This window comes from Lynx rufus, unplaced genomic scaffold, assembly GCF_022079265.1.
Source record: "Lynx rufus isolate CCGP_SWC_20201006 ecotype Redwood Valley unplaced genomic scaffold, mLynRuf1.p SCAF_28, whole genome shotgun sequence".
In the NCBI taxonomy this organism is placed as follows: Eukaryota; Metazoa; Chordata; class Mammalia; order Carnivora; family Felidae; genus Lynx; species Lynx rufus.
This window is the reverse complement of record NW_025814843.1, coordinates 10,794,383-10,816,830: the sequence shown is the minus strand read 5'-3', so window position 1 is coordinate 10,816,830 and position 22,448 is coordinate 10,794,383. Positions and strand designations below refer to the sequence as shown.

The window sequence follows — 22,448 nt, the reverse complement described above, 5'->3', positions numbered from 1 at the left end:
CCTCCAAGGCCCCCTCCAGGCCACTGTCCCCTCTCTGGGTTGACACGAAGATAGCTCTGACTACCAGACCCTTCCATACGCTCCCACCCTGTCTCCCTCCTCACCCGGTTCCCAAATAAGCAGGCCACACACCAGGTTTCAAGTATCTGTCTCTTCCGTTCACTCTCTCAAAAGAAAAAAATAAATAAATTGCAGAAGGCGGCAGCATTTCCAGTCTTCCCCTGGCTCCCGACCCCCAACCCCGGCCCCACCCCCCACATTCCCACTCCCTAAACCCATCCCTCCCCTTTCCCCCCCAGAAAAAAAAAAAAAAATCCAGGAAAAAAAAAAAAGCCACAGTTAGACCTTCCACTCATGCAAACCGGCAAAGAAAAAAAGGTGGGGGGCATGTGGAAGGCAGGGGGCCCACAGTAGAGTCCCCCCACTTATCCCCCCAAAAAACCACCTTTGAGAAGAAAAAAAAAAATGGGAAAAACTAAATGCGAAACCAAGGGACATGGGGAGTTATGATGGGGGCAGGGGTGACCCCAGACCTGGCCTCAGGAGAGAGAGGAGGCCTGTGGCCCTGCATCCCTGCAGCGGGGTGCTCCTTGAGGGGGCCCTGACTTCTGGAATGTGTGTGGGAGAAGATGGGGGAGGGCAGGCGGCCCCCGGTGGGTGTGTGTGTGCGTCGGGGGCGGGCAGGGGCTAGGGTCCTACGGAGCACGGGCTCGGGACCAGGAGCCCGGCTCCTCCCCAGACCCCAGGTTCCTGGGGTTCAGGAGCCCAGTTCTGGGGTGCGGGGTTACATGCAGGGGAGTGTCCCCCCTCCAGGGCTGGATCCGGTTAGAAAGGAAATAAATAAGAAGGGACGGGAGGGAGGCCAGGGGGTGCGCAGGGCTTGGGCAATTCAGTCCAGACCAAGGGCCCGGGGGCCGGAGACAGGGCGAGTTCAGGCCACACCAGGGCGGGAGTCAGAGTCTCTCTCGGGCCGGGACCCAGATGTAGGGGCCTGAGAGGTCCTCGATGACACGCTTCACCTTGTGGTAGATCTCCTCAAAGCTGTCGCCCTCCACGATGGCTGGGGGGACGGGGGGGACGGGGAATGAGGCCAGAGCGAGGGAGGGGCCCCTTTCTCTAACTCTCCAAACCCCGAGCGGTGGGGCTGCCCCCCACCCAGGGAGGCCGCCTTTCTCAACCGTCTGCCAGGTGCGGCACCGGCCTGGGATCTGAGCAAGGGCCACAGCCTCACCTGAGAAGCACTCTGTGAATTCCTGCTCCAGCTTGGTGGCTCTGTCGAAGGCTTTGCGAGCTTGTTCCTCTGTGATCCGCTTATTAATCTCTCTGTGGAGAGCGAGGGAGACGCAGATCTGAGCACGGGTCCCGCCCTACCTCGTACCTCCTCCGTCCCGGCAAGTTCAGTCGCAACCAGTGTTTTCTGATTGGGAGCACGCAGCGAAAGACACAACTCCCCGTGTCGTCTCCGGGGCCACCAATGAACCCCCACCCCACCGCGCGACCCACCCCGGCCGGGTGCGGCCACTCCGGGAACCTCTCCAGAGCCTCATCCTTCCGGCCCTTCAGCCCCAGTGAAGGGGGGCTCGGACTCTAACTCCCGACAGCCCCAGGGGCCCTGCTCGGCCAGCAGGTGCATGCCCCAGGGGCTGCTGGGAGTTGCAGTCTGGCCCAGCCCGAGGCTGGAGAGGAAGGGACAGGCCTGGTCCCCTTGGAGGGCGGCTGGGGCTGCTGTCCAAGGTTCTGAGGGGAGAGTTCGACACAGGCCCAGGGCCACAGATGCGGGGGGCGCTGAGGGGAGGCCACACCCCCCCGAGACCATACTCACAGCACATTCTCCAGGGAGCGGGGGCGAATGAAGATGGCGATGGGGTGCAGGTGGGCCGCCTGCAGCCGCCGCACGGCATTGGCCGAGACATCGAGGATGCAGTGCTTCCCCTGGGGGCAGGCAGGGGGGGCGGAGGGGGACCAGCAGGTGGCAGGAAAGGACGGACAGAGGTGCCAGGACAGGACGCGGTAAGTGGAAAGGTGGGGGATGGGAGATTGGCCAAAAGGAGGTGACATGGATGTCAAAAGACACGTGGCCAGAGAGTCAAGGTGGGAAGGAGGTGAGAACAGACAGAGTTAAAGACAGAGAGAAAGAGGAAGGGGCAGATGGAGAGCAAGGGAAGAAGCCAGCACAGGAGGAGAGGATTGGAGGTAACGAGGGAGGGGTGAGGCATGGGCAGGAAGGGGACCCAAAAGACGGGGCAGAGCAAGGCCAGAGGGGCAACAGTGAACAGGGTGGAGGGGTTGAGGGCAGGAGCAGGAGAGAGGAAGGGGGAGAAGGGAAGTAGGATGGGGGGGGCAGACAGATGGAAGAAACAAGGAGAGACAGGTGGGAGGGAGAAGAGGCAGATGGAGAAAGGAGCCGTGGAGGGAGAGAGGGCAGAGTGGGGGGCAGTAGGGAAAAGGAGGTGGCAGGGGAGTGGGAGAGGGGGGTGGAGACCCCAGGAACAGGCAAGGCCAGAGGGCCACAGGGGAGCCAGACAGAGGGAGGGCACCAAGGTGGGAAGGCCAAGCCACCAAGGGCAAGGCCACAGGAAGAGAGGAGAAGTGGGGCAGGGACGAGGGAAGGGGGGGAGAGGGGACAGATGGCGGAGAAGAGTTTGGGGTCAGGCAGGGAGGGAGGGAGGCAGGGGGAGCAGGCAGTCAGACAGAGTTGCCCGAGAGGAGAAGGAGGCGGAGGAGGGAGTGGAGACCCAGCAGGGAAAGAGACAGAGAGAGAGAGAGAGTTAGAGAGAGCTGGGGGGAGGCCATGGGGTGGGCGGGGGAGGAGGAAGCGGCCGGGTGCCCGCGGGTCCTACCTGCTCGGCCACCTCCCGCACGGACTGGACGCTCGTTCCATACAGGTGGCTGTTGTACTGGCCGGCCTCGATGAACTTGTGCGCCTGAATGTCCTTCTCCATTTTTTCCCGGGAGGACACGAAGTGGTAATCCCGGCCATCTATCTCATATTCCCGCTTGGGCCGCGTCGTATCTGCCAGGAAGTCACCCCGCCCCCCGAAGATCTAACCACCGTCCCTCTAGCTTTAAAGCCTGCCTACATCAAACCGCGCAAGGGGGCTGCTGGTGAGACCGAGACTCAGAGGGGCTGGGCCACCTCCCCCCACACCCCTTCCAGGGCCCCCAGGTCTCCAAATGGGGCAGCAGAGCGGATGAGAAGCACCCCTTCTCTGAGAATCCCTGTGTCCTCCTGCACCCCAATGCCATGGGCCCCACCCCCATCTCCCTTCCCCACCCCAGGGCCCGGGCGCTCACGGGGAACACAGGATCCGAACTTGTCGGGGAACTCGGACAGAAGGTCATCATTGGCTCGGTCCTTGGTGGGCCCAAGGATGATGATGGGGCGAGCATAGTGCACTGAGGACAGAGAGCCAGCTCAGGCCGGGGGCAGAGTGGGGAGCAGCCGGGGCTGGGGACCGGGGTCGGGCCAGGACTCACCTTCCATCTGCGTCACCGTCTCATAGCTCAGAACGGAGTCTTCTCGACCTAGTGGGAGGCAGGGCGTCTGCGAGGGGCTGGGAGACAGGGATCTTGGGGCCCCATGTGGCCTTCCTGAGATGTCAAGAGAAGCTCAGGGCTCCCTCACCCCCGCTTCGCAAGCTGACCCTACCTACCCTGTGATCCAGAGCTGGAGCCCCAATCCTACAGAGGAAGAACAGAAGGAGTGGGCCACGTGCTTGGTGGGCCTCAGCCCCGAGTCCCCCGCTCCTCCACCCGAGCCCGCTCCCCCACCTACCTTGGCCTTTAACCTTGACCACTCCCGTCGTTCGACCCTGTGGGGGACATGGGGGGACGGGAGGGTAGAGGAATGGCCACTGAGGGGCCCTAGAGCCCTCCCCTCCCCCGGGCCAGCTGATAACACCACCTCCCGGCGGCCCCTGGGCCCCAGGACTCCTCAGTGACACGTCTGCTCCAGAGGCCCACGGGAGGGAGGCTGCCCAGCAGACAGGCCTCCGAGGGGTCAGAGGGCAGGCCCGTGGCCTCTGCTGTCCGCCCGGGGACCCCTGGGACTGGAGCCCCTGTGGCAGGAAGGCTGCAGGCCCCGGGAGCCTCACCGCCGTTTGCTGGGGATGAAGCCGATGTCATCGGCCTCGCTGTCGGGGTGGACCCGCCGTGCCTGCCACCACTCCTCGTCACTGGCGTCAAGCACGTGCAGCACGTCCCCAAAACGGAAGCTCAGGGCCTGGCTCAGGAAGCCACAGTCCTTGGTCTTGTCGTAATCAAACAGGGCCCTGCGGCGTGGGTGGCCGTCGGTCAGACACCGCCTGAGCTCTCTGGCGCCCGGACACCCAGCCAGGCCTTCTGGCAAAGCGTGGCCACTCACAGCCCTCCCGCAGGGGCCACGGACCCCGAGGAGCCCCCCCCCCCACCGTGTGGGGAGCAAATGCTCCAGTGTGACGCACAATCACAACCACTGAACGCCACTCGGGCTGCACTGTGCCAGAGATAAGACAGGCTCTGGAACCCGTGCAACTTCTAGAGCCAAATCTAGAACGCCGCCCTCCCAAGAACGCAGTCTGCAGGACGCATGCAGGGGACAGTCAGGGAGGTACCCCGGAATGTGCTCGAATTCAGAAGAAAGAAGGAACAGGGCCACTCTTTGCTAACCCTTTGCTATCCCCATCAGTACCAAGTTCCCGTCAGTTACGTCATGACCCCGGGGTCCAGCCAAGGGAGGGCCGGACCGTGGAGGCAGCAAAGACAGAGCACGAGAACGGGACCGAAGGGGACCGAATGGAAGAGGCTCTGGGACCACCCGGAGGCACCTGGGAGCCACAGCAGACCGCCCCCAGGAGCCCACTGGAGCCCAGCGGGGAGGGGGGAGGGAAGGGCCGAGCACAGTCTGAGCGGGTGGCGGTGCCGGGAGGGAGGAAACACTGGTTCAGCAAGATAAAGGGCTCAAGGACTCGAGGGAAAGCAGTGAGCTCAGTGTGGGACGTGTCGAGTGCGAGATGCCTGTGGGACACCCCAGTGGACGCGTCCAGAAAGCAGATGACCAGCAACGCAGATCTGGACCTCCAGGAAGAGGTGGGGCCAGAGCGGACGGGAGCCCCGAGGGAGAGAGAGGGTGGGGAGAGAGAGGCAGGGGCCACAGAGCTGATGCCCGGGGAGCAGGAGACCTGTGACCCCCTCCCCTGCAGGCGGGGGCAACATTCCAAACAGCCGAGAGGCATCCCCCTCCCCACTCTGCCGGGCAGTAACCTCTGAGTCACCCAACTGTGGAGGTCCGAAGGGAAGTGCCAGGCTGACTGGGGGCCAGAGGGCAGTAGGGACACTTGAGGCAGACGCTATTTTCCGGTTGAAACTATTTCCCAGTGCTGACCTGAGCAGCGGGGCCCATGAACGACGGCTGGGCGTCAGGCCCAGGAAGGGGTGGGGGCGGGGGGAGCCAGGCAGGGTTCAGGGCCAAGAGCTGGGGCGGGGGGAGACACAGAACAGAGAGGCGCATCCGACCTGATGTAGAAACCCCTTTTGGGGTTGCTCCGCAGGGAGGCGGTCCCTGAGCCCAGGCTGCTGTTCATGAGCTGTTCCCGAAGGTCGTGGATCTTGGCCTCGAATCGGCTGTACTCTGAGAAAAGGACGAGAAGGTTCCTGAGCTCTGGCCCCACCGGAGCGCTTCCGCCTCCCTCCCTTGCCCCCACTGGAGCCACCAGCTGAGGAGACCGGGCTCTGAGGACCCTCTCAGCTCACGACGCGAGGAGCTTCGGGCCCGGTACCTTCTGGTTTATACTGAGCGATGATGGTGACCGTCTGGCCCGCGTTCTTCAAGGCGATGGCAGCCTGCTCGTGGCTGGCACTGCGGAGGTCAACACCGTTCACCTAGAGACAGCGGGGAGGGTGAGTCGCCGGGGACGGGGACCAGGCCCCAGCCCCGGAGTAGAGGAGGGGTGTGGGCAGGGCCCGGCCTTCCCTCACCGAGAGGATCTGGTCCCCCTTCCGCAGCTCCCCGCTGAGGTCCGCAGGGCCACCGGCCAGGATGAAGGAGATAAAGATGCCCTCACCGTCCTCGCCACCCACAATGTTGAAGCCCAGGCCCGTGGAGCCCCTGTGGACCACTATGCGTCTCGGCTCCCGGGGAACGTCTTCCTCCCCCAGCAGGTCCTTGGCCACCGGGGAGTAACGCCGAGGGGAGGTGGGGGTCATGGATGCGGGGTAGTCGGTACCCAGGTAGCTGCTGTGACTGATCTCGTTGTCCAGGTGCTGGGAATAAGCTGAAAGACGCGGGAGAAGGGGTGAGGGCGCTGCGGGCAGGACCCACGGCCGCCCCACCTCCTCCCCAGGGAACCAGGAGAGCCAGACTCGGGTGACGGAGGCATTTCTCTGCCAGATAGTAGGGCGGTGTGAGGGGGGCGTCAGATCCCAGCAGTGTTGGGGGGCAGGAGTGCACAGGCCACATGAAGGGCTGGTTCTCCCGAGGGACGGGGCGGGGGGGGGGTGGTCATCATCGAGTTGAAGGTTATATGTCCTCCGTACGCCAGGGGTGGCCAAGTGGAGGGGAATATTAGCACCAGGCTTTTGGGGGCTTCCTTGTGGGTGCTGGGTTTCCTCAGATCTCTCAGTCTATAAAAGTCCCCCCCGCCCCTCTCCGGTTTTTCCTGCTCCTGGCTATCCATTGGTCGGGAAAACTAGGTCATTTGTCTGATAGAATTTCCCACTTTCTACGGGAGAAATTCTTTTTCAGTTTTTTAAATTTTTTTTTAAGTGCTGTATTTTTATTTATTTATTTATTTATTTATTTTTAATTTTTTTTTTTCAACGTTTATTTATTTTTGGGACAGAGAGAGACCGAGCATGAACGGGGGAGGGGCAGAGAGAGAGGGAGACACAGAATCGGAAACAGGCTCCAGGCTCCGAGCCATCAGCCCAGAGCCCGACGCGGGGTTCGAACTCACGGACCGCGAGATCGTGACCTGGCTGAAGTCGGACGCTTAACCGACTGCGCCACCCAGGCGCCCCTTTTTATTTATTTTTGAGAGAGAAAGACAGAGCGTGCGTGCTCAGGGCCGGGGCAGAGAGGGAGAGGGAGACACGGAATCCGAAACGGGCCCCAGGCTCCGAGCCGTCAGCACAGAGCCCGACGCGGGGCTCGAACCCACGAACCGTGAGATCATGACCTGAGCCGAAGTCGGACAGACAGTTGGACGCTTAACTGACGGAGCCACCCGGGCGTACCCCCTACCGGGGAAATTCTAAGGGGGAAATCACCACTTCCATCTTTGGGCTGTTACCGTGTGCTTCTGCCCCGTTCCTCGTATAATTCGATCTAGAGGCTTTGTCAGACTCAAGTTCAATTTTGTGTCACAAACACTGCATAGGTGACGCTACGCACTTTCCACCAGACCACAACGGGATGCAAGAATGTCTGGTTGCCTTAGGTGAGACTGACTGGCAGGTTCAGCTGTCGTGGGGCTGACCCACCCATCTCTACGCTCTCACCTAAGAGCTTTAGTGGCCACTGAGGACCCCAGTGATGTTTCACGGGGGATTGCAAAATAGAATATTCTACTCTTTTTTTTTTTGGAAGAAGAAGCACTTATCGGTGGGAATGATTCGACAGAAAAGAACTTTCTCACAGTTTGTGGGCTCGAGCCCTGCGTCGGGCTCTGTGCTGACAGCTCGGGCCCTGGGGCCCGCTTCAGATTCTGTGTCTCCCTCTCTCTCTGCCCCTCCCCTGCTCATGCTCTCTCTGTCTCTCTCTCAAAAACAAAAATAAACGTTGAAATACAATTAAAAAATAAATAAAAATAAAAAAATTAAAAAGAACTCTCCCATATCAACCATTTGGTGATTCTGAGGTACGGTTTGTACAGGACCTGACTCTGTCCCCGCATTTGCCGGTTTTCATTACGAATGGGCCCCGAGCATCCTCCAAAGGTGCCCAATTATTCTTAAGCATCATTATGATCTCATGGACCTCCACCTATTTGAGGAGTTGTGATTGAATAACCAGTGGGAGCCCCTCCTGCGTCGATAACACGCCCTAGAGTCCTGGGTAGCTTTACTGTTTTTCTAGCCTGTAAGATGTTACAAACTCGTCTTGTGCATTTCCGGCACAGGATCTGGAACAGGCCCTTTCTCCAAGGAGCCAAGGTTCCTCTTGGGAGAACTACTCTCCATCACGTGAAAGAAAACTCCTGTGTCCTTAGTTTACTAAGTTTTCGTGTGAAAACGGATGTTGAATTTCCTCAACGTCTTTTCCCGCATCGATTTCAAATGACCTTACAATTTCTGTCCGTTGTTTAATACGATGAATCATATTAAGAGGTCTCCCAATACAGAAGTGCTTTTAGTTTCCCGAAGGAAAAAAAAAAACCCTACTTTGTGACGATGTTATTCCCTTCACTGGCTGCTGTATTTGGTCTGCAACTATGTTCCTACAAAGTTTTACCTCTCTATTCAGAAGCAAAATTGGGGTTGAGTTTCCCTCTTTTATGTTATCTTTGGGACCCTTTGAAACGCCCTCATAAAATGAAACGTGAACCTTTTTATCTGTCCTCACGCTCAGAAGGAGCAGAAGAATGATCTATTCCTTGAAGATTTGAGAGAAATTAGCTACAAAACCATCTGGGCCTTGTGCCTTCTGGGGGAGAGACTGTCGACAAGCTTTTCTAGGTCTTGAACGGTAACTGATTTTTTCACCTACTCTCCAACCGCAAAAGAAGAGACATTGTTTCTATTTTGTGGGGGGCATCTGAAGAGGAACACTCACTGGGATGTCATGGGGGTAACTGGGATGGGTCATGGGAGGCTTTGAGGTTTGGAGGGTTCTCACAGGTTGTGATGTCTGGGGGAGCATAGCTGTCACTCAGGTAGGCATTGCTGGGCTTGGCCACCTTCAGGTAGACAACGTCATATGTGTTCTTCAGGGCTGCCACGGCGTCCTCATGCATGACGTCCTCCAGCCCCACACTGTTGACCTGGGGCCAAGGAAGGAGAGCTCAGACAGAGCCAGAAACAGCCCCAAGACAGACAACACCGTGGGAGAGGCGCCAAGGAGGACGGGGCCTTCCCGGGGGGCCAGGAGGCGAGACCCAAGTGTGGGCTGGAAGAGTGACAGGGGTCCTCACCGCTAGAATCTTGTCCCCAATCTGCAGCCTCCCGTCCTTGTGGGCGGCACCCCCTTCGATGATCTTTGTCACGTAGATACTGTTATCTCCGGGGATGTGTTGGTTCCCTACGCCCCCCGCGATGCTGAAGCCAAGACCTGGATGGAGGGGAGGACAGAGGTGGACGTCCAGGTTGGCTGGGGAGCCGGCGTTGGGGCGGGGGACGGTCGGGATGGGGGTGGAGACACAACGGGTCACTACCTTTAGGCCCCTTGATGAGTTTGATCTCCATAAGCTTCTCAGCTGGAGGCTTCCGCCGCATGACGTAGAGGCGGACGATGGAGCCCGCCTCCTTGAGGGCCTCCACCGCGGCTGAGTGGGTCACCTCCCGCACGTCCACCTCATTCACAAACAAGATGCTATCGTTGACCCTGGAGGCAGCGAGGTTGGCCTGAGCCAGGAGCTTCCTGCTGCCCTAGCCCTCCCTCTCGAGGGAACCGGCACCCTAAGCCCTGTGTCCCCTCCCCACCTGAGGCGGCCGTCCTGGGCCGCGGCCCCGCCAGGAATGATCTTGGTGATGAAGATGGACGGGTCGTCACCAATGTGTGGGTTGTCGGTGCCGCCTGCGATGCTGAAGCCCAGACCTGAGTTGCCCTGGGCAGAAGGAGGGGAGGAGCGTCAGCCCTCCTGGAGGCCCGCTCCGGGCAAGGCGGCTCGGACTCGGGCGGGGGCATGGGCCAAGGGGCCGTGACGGGAGCAGGAAGGGACAAGACTAAGGACTAAGGGACTGGCCACCTAGTACACACAGGCACAGAGAGAAGCGTGACAGGGAGCTGGGGGGACCTCAGGGCGGGGGGCGGGGGAGCCTGCTCACCCTTTCCAATGTGATCTCCTCGTATTCCATTTCCCCCTCCGTCCCGTTCACCTGCAACTCCAGCACGGACCAGAAACACAGCACCAGTGAGCCGGACATTCCGACCTGAGCACCGGCCCCTCCCCTGCTGCTGGGGCCCAGGCCCTCCCGCTCTCCCTCCATCCTTCTGCAGTGGCCCCAAAATCTAAACAACTCACATATCCCGGGGCTTCTAGGGTGTCTGTGTTGACAATCACAGGAGGAGAATTGGCCTGTGAGGGGAAAAGGAGATGAAAAGCTGCCTGAGCCTTGGTTCAAGAGGAAGCCTGTCATCGAGGGTCCCACCAGCCTGGCTACCCGTTCGGGGTCCCCTCTTGAACCAAGCCTGCTCTTGAACCCCTCGAGGCCCCAGCTCAACCCGTATTGCGCACACACACACACTCACACGTGCACGGCCCTAACGCTGCCTGGGCCGGGGCCCCCCTGAATGTGGAAGGAGGTGTCTGAGAAGCGGGAAGGGAGGGAGAGACAACCAGATGGGGGAGCAGCAGGTGGTAAAGAGTGGGGGGGGCAGGCGAAAGGGGGAGCTTCTCACCGGATGTAACACCACGGGATGCTACTGCCTTATGCGCTACACATACACCCCAGTGCTTACGCGTCCCCCGGGGCCTGCCCCCCATCCCTGTCCCTGTCGGCCCATATGCACCCAGGAGCCTTGAGAACCCTCCCTCGGATCTGCCCCTCACCTTCCCACACATTTGCCCTAAACCCCGGGTCCCGGGAATCCGGGGTTCCCCCAGCTGCAAGCCCCTCCCTCCTCACCCACCCGCCATCCAATCCACCCCTTCCTCTAAGGACTCTGTTGCCTAGCGATGGTATCTAAGCCCAGCCAAGGCCTGGGGAGACCCACCTCTAGAAGGCCCTGTCGCCAGGACAACGGGGGTGGGGGTGGAGTGGGGGGCGGGAGATGGGCGTGGCCTAGGAGCGATCAGACTCCCAAAGGCAGAGGGGATCCGCTAGCCCCGCCTCTCCTACCCGGGGCCCCGCCCCCCGGCAGCCAGGGGAGAGAAGTCCAGGCTGAAGAGGTTTGTGGGTGCAGCGCGTCCTGAAGGGCCCCGTTCTCCCTCTTGTACGCCCCTCACCCTACGCAGTGCAAAAGACGTCAGGAAGGGGGAGTGGTGAATGACATCCGGGTCCTATCTTCTCATCTACTCCCCCCACCCCAACCTCCATTCCGGAAAGGGTTAAAGTGGGCGTACCCAGGTCCTGACGTCAGTCGCCTCGACGCGACAGGGTCTCTAGACTCTGGGGCGGGGCCAGCTTTGGGCCGGTCCTAGGGGCTTCCCCAATTGCCAGGGCAACCGAAACCCCGTCTCCATGGCAATGGGAGAGGAGGCCAAGAGCTTCCTTCCGGGGTCCCCAACCTATCTCCTCCTTAAACAAATATTTATTTGGAGCCTACGAAGCGCGAGGCAGTCATCACGGATTCCCCAAACTCCTCGATCCCCCCCCCCAAAGGGCCCCTGCTCTCTCCTGCTATTTCTCAACACTACAGGCTTCTTCGCAAGCTCTGCAATAGATTTCAAACCCGCAAATCCATTAACACCGCCAACCTCCGACCCTTCAAATCCCAGCAAATGCTGTTATCCAACCAATAGCCACGGCCAAAATCCCCTCCACAAGGCTGTCCTCCGTCCCCATCCCATCCTTGTCCTAAAACCTCCTTCCCCAGGCCCCATCCCTCCTCCTTGGCCACCTGCCTCTGCTTCCCACCCCTCCCTCTACAGCAGCCCACACCCTGCACCCGTATCCCTGCCCCACCTTCCGTTTCCATCTTCCAACCCAGCCTTGGCCCTCCACCGGCTTTCAGTCCTTATCCAGCATCACCGCTCCCCCCCCCCACCCCCAACCCCCACCAGCCCTCCTGCTCAGTGTCCGGCCCTCATCCTCCACCCTAACTTCTGACACCCCAGAGATACCCACTCTCCCTTATCCAAGCTTCAAACCCTGGGCATTCTGTCCAAACCACAGCCCATCGTTTTCAGTCGATCCCCGATCTCAACCTCTGCAAATTGAGACTTTTCCTTGTCCCCCTGGCTCGGGCCTGGTCCCCAGATCCCCCACCCCCACCCCCACCCCCCCCGCTGGCTGGCTCAGGGCCACCAGCACTCTCTCCTCTGCTTCCCTGATCCCCACACTCGATACCACCCTGCAGGCCTCCCTCTCCCCCATATCCCCTCCCCAGGGAGCTTCCTGGCCCCACCCCACAAAGAGCGACTCGAGTCTGCCTTCCTCCACTCCTTGCAGCTGTCACCGCTTCACAGGAATACTCTGTGCTGTCTCCTCACCTCCAGGGCCAGACTTCTGTTCCTCTCCATCGACTCAACCTTGGCCCTGATTTCACAGCCTCACCCGGTCAGCCCCAGGGCCTCTCCCCCTTTTGGGGTCTCTCCATTGTGCTACAGGCCAGAGAACCCTCTTTCTTTTCCTCCTCTTCCTCACCCCAGAACCTACCGCGGCCCCCTCCCTGCCTCCCCATCTCCAGGTTCAGAAAACTCCTCCCTGACTTCGTGGTGAAATGTCTCCAGCCTCGCCCTCCCCAGGGCATCCTGCAAGATTCTGGAAGGCCACCCCTGCCCCCACGGTGTTCCCCTCAATGTCACAGCTTGCCTGGGGCCTCCGGCCCTCCCCATCCTGTGCCCCCAGAAAAGAGGTGTGAAGGGGAAGAAGATATATAGTTGGCCTGGAGGAGGGAAGGTCCCAGAGACAAGGCCTCCCCGGGACTGGAGAAGGGAAGACAGGGCGTGGATGATATAATGGGGGGACGGGAGGGGCTCGAAGAAGAAAAGGGTGGTGGCCGGAAAGGGGAGAAGGGACGACTAGGGGACGGTCACTGCCAGAGGGAGAGCGGGGCCCGCCGAGGAGGAGCGCGGAGCCCGCCGAGGGCCTGAGCTGGGGATCCGGGAGGGAGCAGGAGAGTGCGTGGGAGGAAGAGAGAGACAGCATCCTGGGAAGCAGCCAGCCAGCCAGCGGGAGGGAGAGGCGGGGAGGAGGGGAGGGAGCCCAGGAGGGGCGCAGAGGCCGAGGCAGGGGACCGAGGCAGAGAGGCCCCACGACTGGGAGTCTCCGACCAGACACATGGAAAGGGCTGGAGACTCGGGCGCAGGCAGAACCAGGCCCAGAGGCCGGAAGTGGGGGGAGGAGGCGGAGAAGGGACAGGAGCAAATGCGGGCAGCTGGAGCTCCGCACGGAGCTCAGGACACAGAAAACGGAAACGGAGGTGGGGGGTGTGAAGGAATGAAGAGGGCCCGGGGTGGGGGGCGTCCTGGGGGCGCACACCTCTCAACACACGTGCGCGCAGGCACGCGCACACACGCACTCGCCGGCCTTAAGCTCTACGCCCGCCCCCCCCCTCGTCCGGCCTCTGTTTCTCCTCGGTGGGGACAAGGTGTTTCCGGCCCCCCCAAGCGCCCCCTCTCCGGGCCCCAGCCGCCCCGCCCCAGCCTCCTCCCGCCTACGGCTCTCGCCCTACCGGCCCTTGGGGGTGCTTGTGGCTCCGAGGCTCCGAGCGCCGCACTGGGGAGGGGGCCGCCCGAGTCTCCTACCTTGAGGGGGGAGAGGTGGGCGTGGCCCACGACCCCGTGGCCGGCCTCGAGGTGGGACAAGTTCCTCTCCGCCACGTGCACCAGCTCGGGGGCGTTTACCTGGTTGGGGAGGTGGGCCGGGCTGTGCTCCAGAGGGGGCGTGTCTTCATCTTGGTAGCGGTATTTCTGGGGATGGGGACCGAGGCGTCACCGGGGCCGGCCCAGCGCCTCGGGCTCCAGGCCGCCCGCCCGCCCGCCCGCCCGGCCGCCTCCTCTCCCGCCCCCCCCACCCCCACGCCAGTGCGGTGCGGAAGGCCCTGGGGCCTGACCAGTTCCTCCCCCTCCCGGTCCTCCAGCCCATTGGCTCCCCTCTCTCCACCCTCCCACAGCCCCTCTCCCGCCCCGGACCGCCACCTCTCGGCTCGGCCCAAATCCCAGCCCCTCCCCCTGCTCCCCCCCACCCCAAATCCTATCTCCCCCCCCCCCCCCCCCCGTCCCCCGAGCCTTCCACCCGGCACACCCCCTCCTCCGGCCGCCGTTTCTCCCGCCTGGCCCAGGCCTTCAGATACTAGTCCCTGTCACTGCGCCAGCCCCCTGACACGCTGAACCCCCATCCTCGACGTCCATCCCCAACTTCTCTGCCTCCCTCATCATCCTCACCCCACTCCCCCGGTTTGTGAGCTCCCTCGTCCATCTTCCAGCTGCCGCGCCCCTGGTGTCTCAGCTCACTCCCACCCCACCCTCACTGCCTCAGTCTCCCCACCGCAGCCTCTATCTACCCCAAGAGCTACTGGCTATCCAGCACTGGCATGCCAGACAGAGGCAGGGACCGCAGTCAGGCCCTTCAACTAGCAGGTAGCTGGCATCAGGCCCCCAGGCAGGACAAAGCTGAACTGGTCCAGCTCCCCCTCCACTGGCCCAGCTGGTTCCCCAAGTAGTCTGCACAGGGGCCCCCACGAGTCTGGCCCCATCCCTACAAACGCCCGTAGCCCAGCCAGTTAATCGGATATACTGGGAGCAGAAGGGGGAGGAACAGACGCAGTAGCGCTCAGGAGGGGGACAGGAATGGGTGTCTTCCAGGCTGGCTGGCCGGGGAAGGAGGCGGGGAGCTGGGTCTCAGAGTCCATTCCTGGTCTCCCTCTGGCCTTTAGGAGTGGAAGACTCAACATGACCCCGAGTCCCTTCCCAAGCAACCACCAGCCATCTCACCGGCCTCCTCTGCTAGCTTAACAAGGACATCAGTAAATGAGATTAACTGGGGGCCAGAGAGAGAGGAAAGGGGCAGCTGGAGACAGCACTGAAGGGCAGCGACCCCGCCTGGGTCCACCCACCTCTGCCGCCGCCCTCCTCAGGAGCCAGCCCCCCAGAGAGGCAGAGCCCCCCCCCCCGCCCCCCACCAAGCCCCAAGCTCGGGGAAAAGAGCAGGGTTCCCTGGGGACAAGACAGAAGACCCCCGCCCCCAAGTACACCTAGGTGAAAAGAGAAGGCAGAACTCCCCTCTCAAAAAAAGCATCTGAGAAGCTGAGTACCCCAACATTTGGAGGGCAACGTTTGCACGATCCAACTGGAGGCAGCTTATCAAAGTCAATGCCTGTTAGTAGGATTCTGAAAACTCTGGGGATGTAACCCAAGTTTGGCCGTGGCTAAGGGCGCAGCAAGAGACTAGGAGAAGGAAAACGGTGCTGGCAACACGAAGCCTCTCCCACCCAGGCCAGAGATGAAGCACCTCTGAGAAGGAAAATAGGGGCTCATCAAGGTACACCCGGGTTTCTGGCCCGCAGACCTGGAGAGAGAATCCTGGCCCCCAGGGTTCAAGACCATGGGCACAAAGTGTAGAGAAGGAGAAGTAAGGAGGGGGGTGGGTATGAGCTACGTAGCCCCCCTCAAAGGCTAGGCCATGCTGGATAACAGAATTCCACGACCTGGAAGAGGCTGTCCATTCCACACCCTGAAAAGGTGGTCTGCAGCCTGGACAGTGCCCCAGAAGTGGGGGTCCGGGGGGACGGGCGGAAACAGCTCCCCTGTCCACTTCCCCAGAGTCCCATCCCCTGCGTGGTCATGAGGCAGGGCCCAGGGGCGCAGCTTCTAGTCTCCCTGAGTCAGGGGAGGGTCTGAGTCCACCGCCTCTCCATCTTCAGCCCACCTCGCAGAGGGGATCCCTGAATCTGGTGAAGAACTGTCAGGGTGCACAGAAAGAAAATGGAATCACAGAAACTGGTCATTTATTCTAGAGAGGAAACAAAGAGAAGTTTTTATCACAGTGAGACTGCAGACACGTCTCCCTGCCCTACCCCCATGGGGTGGGGGCTGTCTAGGACTGAGGGAAAGACTCCCCTGCATTAGGAGACAATGTGAGGGACCCACATTGGGCACAAGGGAAGGGTACAAAAGTCCCCAGAATGTGGCTGAAGGAGGTTAGGGCCTGTTTGGTCCCTGGAAAATTTCAGAGTACTGTACATGTAGTAAGGGCTTGGGGGGAAGAAAAAAAAACGTCTGGAGTGGTGGGGGGGGGGGAAGAGTAATTCCAAAACTGCAGACTGGCAGGTGGGGGTCGGGGGCAGCACCCCTCAAGCCCAGATTACAGGACAACTAAAGCAGGACAGGAAGGAAAGGAGGATCCCCTGTTTTACCCCAGTGGAACTCTGGGCCCCAACCGCGACAGTTCCGATGGTATTGCAACCAGGTCTGAACCCCCAATACATTAGGGCAGAGGCAAGGAAAAGGCCTGGGGGTCGCTGTTGTTCCTTTCCCCTTGGCCCTCGCGTCACTGGAGCCCCAGTTGCATAGAATGACCTGGAACCGAGGCTTGCACCCCCAAAATAGAGGGGTGTGAGTGAAAGGGGGATGTTGATAAGAGGGGCGACCCACTGCGCCTGTCCGCGAGACACTGCAACCCAGAGACCCCGCGCCAAGCAGAAGTAAGAGCGACAGCACTTGAAGCTTGCACCCTGAGATTTGGGGGGTCCGGGAAGAGGGGAGCGGGGCCGGAGCCCGTACCGCGGCACGTACCACGCAGAGACACATGGAGGCGAATCTGTTCCGAGCCGACATGGAGAAGGGGAGGGGGACTGAGGGGAGGGGACGGGTGGGAGAGCAAGGGTCCCAGGGTCGGGGGAGGGGGAGGGGCAGAGGGGCGGGGGCTGCGGCGGACGCGGCGACTGGAGGCTGCGGCCGGAGGGGGGGGGGGAAGGCGCCTGCGCAGTGCGGGGAGAGCGTCACGATGGGAGAGAGGGGGTGAGGGGAGACCCTCTTAGCCATCAACTTCCCAGGTTCCAGCTGTTTCTCTGTGGACTTCACCTTCCACAGTATACTCCTATTCGGAACCCCAACAGAAACACTCCTGAAATTTACCGGCTTATAGCTGTAATTCTCATCTAATTTCCTGCCCCTAAATTCACCAGGTCCTTAAAAACTCCCAAAGCTCCATGGACCACTCATCTCTACTGGACTCCTAAGGTGCAGGAAAGAGGAAGCACTCCACTCTCACCGTAGAGGGACCCCCCCCACACCCCCCAGGATCTAAAATGCCTCCCAAAAGCCCCACCCCCTCCTTCCCCAAGGATTATTAATAGGGACCGCATCCCCTCAGATGCCAAGATATCTCCTATTCTAACCAGCAGTCCAGCCCCATAACTTGATAGCCAGACAATGCTTTTCAGGAGTTTAAGGACCACAGACACGACACCGGCTGTCTCCTCAAATTAAACCACCGTTTAAATCCTCCCTTTTAAAATCCTATCTCCCAACCCACCAACGGAGACCTTGACATTAGTGCAAATATTACCCTTTCTATAACGTCAACATCCAAATAAGCAGTCCTCAAATTCCTTTGGGGTCCCCTGTCCAAATCCCTGCATCTAATGAAATACTCATGATTTTCCAGTATGCACAGCCCCAGTACCACCAGTGGGGTGCCCTGCTGGCTCCATGGGAAGAGGACACAACTCTTGATCTCAGAGTCTTGAGTTCAAGTGATCTCCCCTTCAAGTGTGGAGATCACTTAATAAATAAACTTTAAAAAAGAAACACTTTAAAACAAAAACACAAAAAACAAACACCCGACTCCAATTTCTGGGAGTATTTAATGTATCTTAAAGCTGGCCCTCCAAATTCCATTGTAATCTCTTCAACTTATTCCCAAACCTTTAAATTAATAGATCTTTCCCTATCCCTTTTCTTCACCCCTCAAGTTCACACATCACTCCTCTCTCTGGCTGCCCTTCCTACGTCTTCACATCACCTCCGTGATTCTGAATTCCAACATTGCTACAGGAGTGCTCCCAAATAGATCTACCCCCCACACCCAAGCCTCAAAAAATATTCACCAAAGTAAGACCTGGCCTGCAATTTGCAGTGACCCACAAATCTTCCACAACACCCCAAAACGACTGCCTCAGAGGTTTCCATTTTCTCCCAAACAACTGAACCTGAAAGCCTCTCTTTACAAATATTATCCCATTGAACGCCCACCTTCCCAACTCTTAAAGCCCACTGAGCAGTGGCCTCAAATCGGCTTCTCTGGCTTCTCTCTAATGCCCACACAGGGCAGAGAGGACAGACTGCCCTAGAATCTCGCCCATGCCCCTCCCTCCCCGTTATCGGAATCTGTTAGATGCGCCCCCAAGATGACCCCCAATGCCCTAGTTTCGCATCTGGGTAGAATGCTTGGATCCTCAGAGGGAGCCCTTACGGAAGAGCTGAGCTCGAAATTCCTTCTAGAATAGAAAACGCACAGGTCCTACTTCTCCACCAGTGGGCGCTGTGGCCCCTTAAGACCCTCCCCCATCCCCCATTTCCTTTTTCCCTCCATTTTCCGTTTCCCTGTTGCCTGGCAACGCAGCAATCAAGGACTTTGCTGTCGCCTAGCAACCGTCTCCCTGGAACAGAGAGCTGAGGTAGGAGGTTGTGCTCTGATGAAATCTGAACAGGCCTCCATCTTAGGAAAACTGAGACGTCAATCGCCCAGCCTTCGGATTCTCCTTTCCAAAGACCCCCGCACCCCGCAGTTCCTCAGACAACAGGCCCCTCAAAACCCCGTCTCCCTCCGGCGCATGGGACCACGCCACGCCCCTGCCGGGTCAGCCCCGCCCTCATTTCGGTCAGGTTACCCAGCCCTCAGGCCCCGCCCCATTCCGAGGGCTGCCACCGCCTCCCTCGATAGAGTAAGCCAGACCCCACCCACCTGCCTCCAAGAGACCACGCCCCCGTCCACTTCCCGCCCATTCGCTCCCCCGGCCTCGCCCACACTGTCCCTCCGCCACGCCCCTGTCCGCCAATGAATGAGGCCTTTGGCCACAGTGCCCCGCCCCCGGCATCTCAGCTTTGCCCAATAAGGACCACCCGGAGGGTTTAACCGCTTCGCCTCCGGGGTCCGGCCCGATACCCCCGGTCTTTTCCCACTCTCCCCCCTCCCCCACTTGTTCTGCTCCGCCCTCCGACACCCTCGCCCGGCCCTCAAGTCGGCCACGCAACTTCAGTCGTCGCCGGTTGCCATGGCAACGGCGGCAGCAGCGCGGGGAGAAGGGGGAGGGACGGGGGCGGAGTGGGAGAAAGAGATTCTCAGAGGCAGACACCGGCAGAGACCCCGGCACGGAGTAAGACTAAGTGATAGCTCTAAAGGCGGAGTGAGCACAAAGCACAGGGCCTGGCGCATGGTAGGCATTCAATAAGTGTTCCTTCAATTACTGCGACAGGAATCTAAATATAGGCAATGAAAGATGGAGGGCTCTCAAACGGAGCTGGGAAGCTCAACCACCGCAAAGCCTGGGCACCCCCTACCCCACCCAGCGTGTTGGGAGCGGGGGACGATGGGGGTGGGGCTGGGGGGTGGGTGGGAAACAAGCGCCTGGTGCCCCCTGCTGGCTCCTCTCGGCTACCCCTCCGCTGCCCTGGATAGAGATGTACCACAACTCCCAACAGCCCCACGGACGGCAGCCCTCTAACAGGAGGGCTCCTGTGCCTCAAGGCCTTATGGGAGTTGGAGTCCTCGTCATCCCGAGACTGACAAGTTTTCCGGCCAAGGAATGTGGCAAGCTCTGGGTCTCCTCCACGCCTCTGTAAAACCCCAAATGCATGATTGATCCTCTCTGCGCAAGGCTCCTTCCTTCAGGGATGCTCACTCTGGGCTCCATCGAAGAAGTAGGAGTCTGGAAGGGAGATGAATAAACTCCCCCTCCCAGAATAGCTAGGCAAGCCCCTCACCCTCGCTCGCACATGTGTGTGTGTTCACATGTTGGAAGCAGGGCCCACACATTCCAACTGGCTTTCTGGGTACACCTGTCACCCGGAGGACCACAGCCAGGGAGCCTAAGGCTGAGGGGCAGGCTGAAGGCAGGAGACAGGAGAAGCTAAGGATCAGACACACATTAAAGGAGACCAGGCCAGAGAAAGTGAGGCACAAAAATCCACCGAAACCACAGGGAACGGGGGAAGCAGCAGCATGGGAGAAAGCCTGGAGCCCACAGAAGGGGCGGTGGGGGGGGGGGGGGGACGCAGACAAGCAAGTAGCTCTGGAGAGGGGGTGGGGGCTCCGGACCTAAAGGTCCTCAGCCTCCAGTCTCTTCCATCCATGCTCACACGTGCACACTGCATGTGTACACACATGTGTGAGTTTGTGGCAGGGAACATGTGTGTCCTCAGCTCCCTCCCCTGAGAAGCTGCAGTTCCCACTAAATATAACCCCCTCCCCAGCCTGTGACTCACCCGGACCCCGCCTCCCCGGCCCCCACTTCCTGTCCCACCCCCCAACCCCCAGCTGCCTGCCACCCGCCCAAGCCTCCCTCCACACACCAGGCACCCAGCTTGCCAGTCCCAGAGTCTCCCAGCCAAGACCTAGGTATATTGCAGCACCCACCAGGAGCTTGCCCCATGCTCCCCATCCAAGATCTGCCCCTTCCAGGCTCGGACCACAGGGACGCCCTCGTCCGCTCCTCACGGCTGCCAGGCCTGCCCTGCTCCAACTCCTTTTCACCCGGGGAACCTGAAATCCAGGTGTCCTCCCCCACCTCGATCCCAAGTGTCAGGGGTAAGAGGAACATTCCCCTTAATCTGCTCTTCTCCCTTTCCCAACATGGGGAGGATACGGTGTGGGAGGAGGCAGGGATATTGAGCACCTGCCCGGGGCCACCCCCAAATTCTGCACCACCCACCCGGTCCCCCTCCTCAAATCCCCTGTCTCCCCAAAGCTCTCATCCTCCTCAGGGTCTGGCAACCTCTTCTCCCTCCCGGGGGAGTACCCCAAACCCTCACCTCACCTGGTCCATTCCCTCAGGTGGCCCTGTGGCAGGCCCTAGCCCTCTGACAGCTCCCAGCTATCCCCGTATTCCATATGATCCAACCCTAAATCCACAGTTCCCTCAAATCGAGAGTACCCCCGAATGCATCTACCACAAGATGCTCGTTCCATAGCTTGAAGGCCCACCCCTTCTCCGCCAGCTGACACCCCCAGACCAGTCAGGCACTCACAACCAATAACCTTCTACCCCCATGCCAAGAGCCCCCTGAAATTGCACAAGACACCTACAAGCCAGTCTGTCCCCCAGGAGGGAAGAGGACCCCCCCCCATGTAGTCCACCTTCCAATGCACAAGAGCAGGACTTCCATGTGAGCCAGGCTTCTCCTTAAATAAGTCTCCCTCAAGCCTCGTTGGCGAACCCCAAAACCCACTAGCCCCCCCCAAACCACAAGACAGCCCAAATTTTCCATTTCTCTACAGGTACAAAGGGATCACCCCAGGGGGCACCTGTGGCCAAACCCAGCATTATCTCAGATGTGAACCCCAAAACTAAATCATGACCCCCAAATACATCTTCTGATGCTGTCACTCCTGGGCCCCCAGCCCCAGGTTAGGCCTGCCTAACCCCTCCCCACAAACTCATACCCTCCCCCCCCCAGCTTATAGCCCCCCCCCCCATCATGCTTACCTTGGTTGTCACTATACAGAGACAGTCCATGTTGGGGGGGCTGGCCGCGGCGGCGGGTAAGGGGCTCTGACTTCATCGGAGTTTCGTTCCTCCCCTCCGTGGGTTCTCACCCCTCCCCCCTCCGCACCCCACTTTTGCAGGGGGGGCCAGGATGGGGGGAGGGGTGAGAGGGGAAAGAGGGGGTTGGAGAAGGGAAGGGGAGGGAGCGTGGGAGGGAGGGGAAGGGGGCCCTAAAAGGGGGTCCCCAATGGAGGGGAGGGGGCTTGGGGAGCACACCCCGATTCTCAGGAGGGGCGGGGGCACCGGGGGCTGGCAGCCCCGGAGTTCGGGGGCTGGGGCATGAGCTGGGGTGGGGGAGGGGAACTGGATTTCGGGGAGCCCCGGGGTAGGGGGGGGGTCTTGCCTAACGGCCAGGGGCTAGGGGCCGTGGCGGGGGAGTGGGGTGGGGGGGGTCGGAGGCGGCAGCGGCCGAGGGAGCCGTGGAGCCGAGGAGGGAAGGGGAGAGAGGAGGAGAGAGGAAGCAGGGGGAGGGAGGGAGGGAGCGAGGAGCGAGAATGGGGGGGTGCCTTGGCAGAGTTAACTGCTTCGGTGCCGGCAGGAACCCGGATAATGGGAAAGGAGATAACAGCAGATGCAGAGAGGCCCTGTGGCCAAGATGGAGGCCTGGCCGGGCACCAGCGCCGACGGCAGAGATGAGGAGGAGGGAGCGCCCATGCTGGTTTCAACACTGGAGCCAGGCCCTGGCCGGGGGCAGGGCGTGAGGGAGGGGCTGGCAGGAGGGAATCCCTGGGGGGCTATTTCCCCCTCAGGATTCACAGGAGGAAGCCTGAAAAGTAATTTTGTCCTGGACTCTTTGGTGCCTGAAACTGGGGCAAAGGAAAGGGGGGGAGCGGGAGGAGGAAGGGCTGCAGGGTAGGAGAGAGAACATTCTCTGCACCCCTGACTCGGGATCTTGTCCCCAGGGCCCCCAAGTCTTCAACATCGGCTGTCTTTGCTCCAGCCC

At 60.3% G+C, this 22,448-nt stretch overlaps 1 protein-coding gene across 5 annotated transcripts; it reads right to left on the bottom strand.

Moving 5' to 3' along the window:
- Positions 1-306: 306 nt before the first annotated feature.
- On the bottom strand, positions 307-21,614 carry DLG4 (discs large MAGUK scaffold protein 4). 5 transcript variants are annotated; one of them, XM_047089723.1, is made up of 20 exons: positions 21,446-21,614; positions 13,545-13,709; positions 10,158-10,211; positions 9,961-10,020; positions 9,616-9,740; positions 9,348-9,517; positions 9,108-9,244; positions 8,813-8,957; positions 5,956-6,251; positions 5,757-5,859; positions 5,494-5,608; positions 4,095-4,271; positions 3,776-3,812; positions 3,654-3,681; positions 3,478-3,525; positions 3,295-3,396; positions 2,841-3,013; positions 1,823-1,932; positions 1,232-1,323; positions 307-1,060 (listed from the first exon to the last, which is right to left on the bottom strand). In XM_047089723.1, exons 1-20 carry the CDS (start codon positions 21,473-21,475, stop codon positions 954-956), a joined length of 2,274 nt encoding a protein of 757 aa, XP_046945679.1. In that variant the 5' UTR covers positions 21,476-21,614; the 3' UTR covers positions 307-953. The 5 variants fall into 5 exon arrangements, with proteins under 5 accessions (XP_046945679.1, XP_046945680.1, XP_046945681.1 ...); XM_047089724.1 differs by having other exon boundaries at positions 9,961-10,011; XM_047089725.1 differs by having other exon boundaries at positions 13,644-13,709.
- Positions 21,615-22,448: the final 834 nt, after the last annotated feature.

Coding starts and splice junctions, on each gene's coding strand:
- DLG4 (XM_047089723.1), bottom strand. CDS start 21,475: ATGGACTGTCTCTGTATAGTGACAACCAAG. Junction 10,212..13,544: donor CCCACCTCTCCCCCCTCAAG/GTAGGAGACTCG, acceptor TTCCCCTCACAG/GCCAATTCTCCTCCTGTGAT. Junction 5,860..5,955: donor AGGGGGACCAGATCCTCTCG/GTGAGGGAAGGC, acceptor CGCTGTCTCTAG/GTGAACGGTGTTGACCTCCG.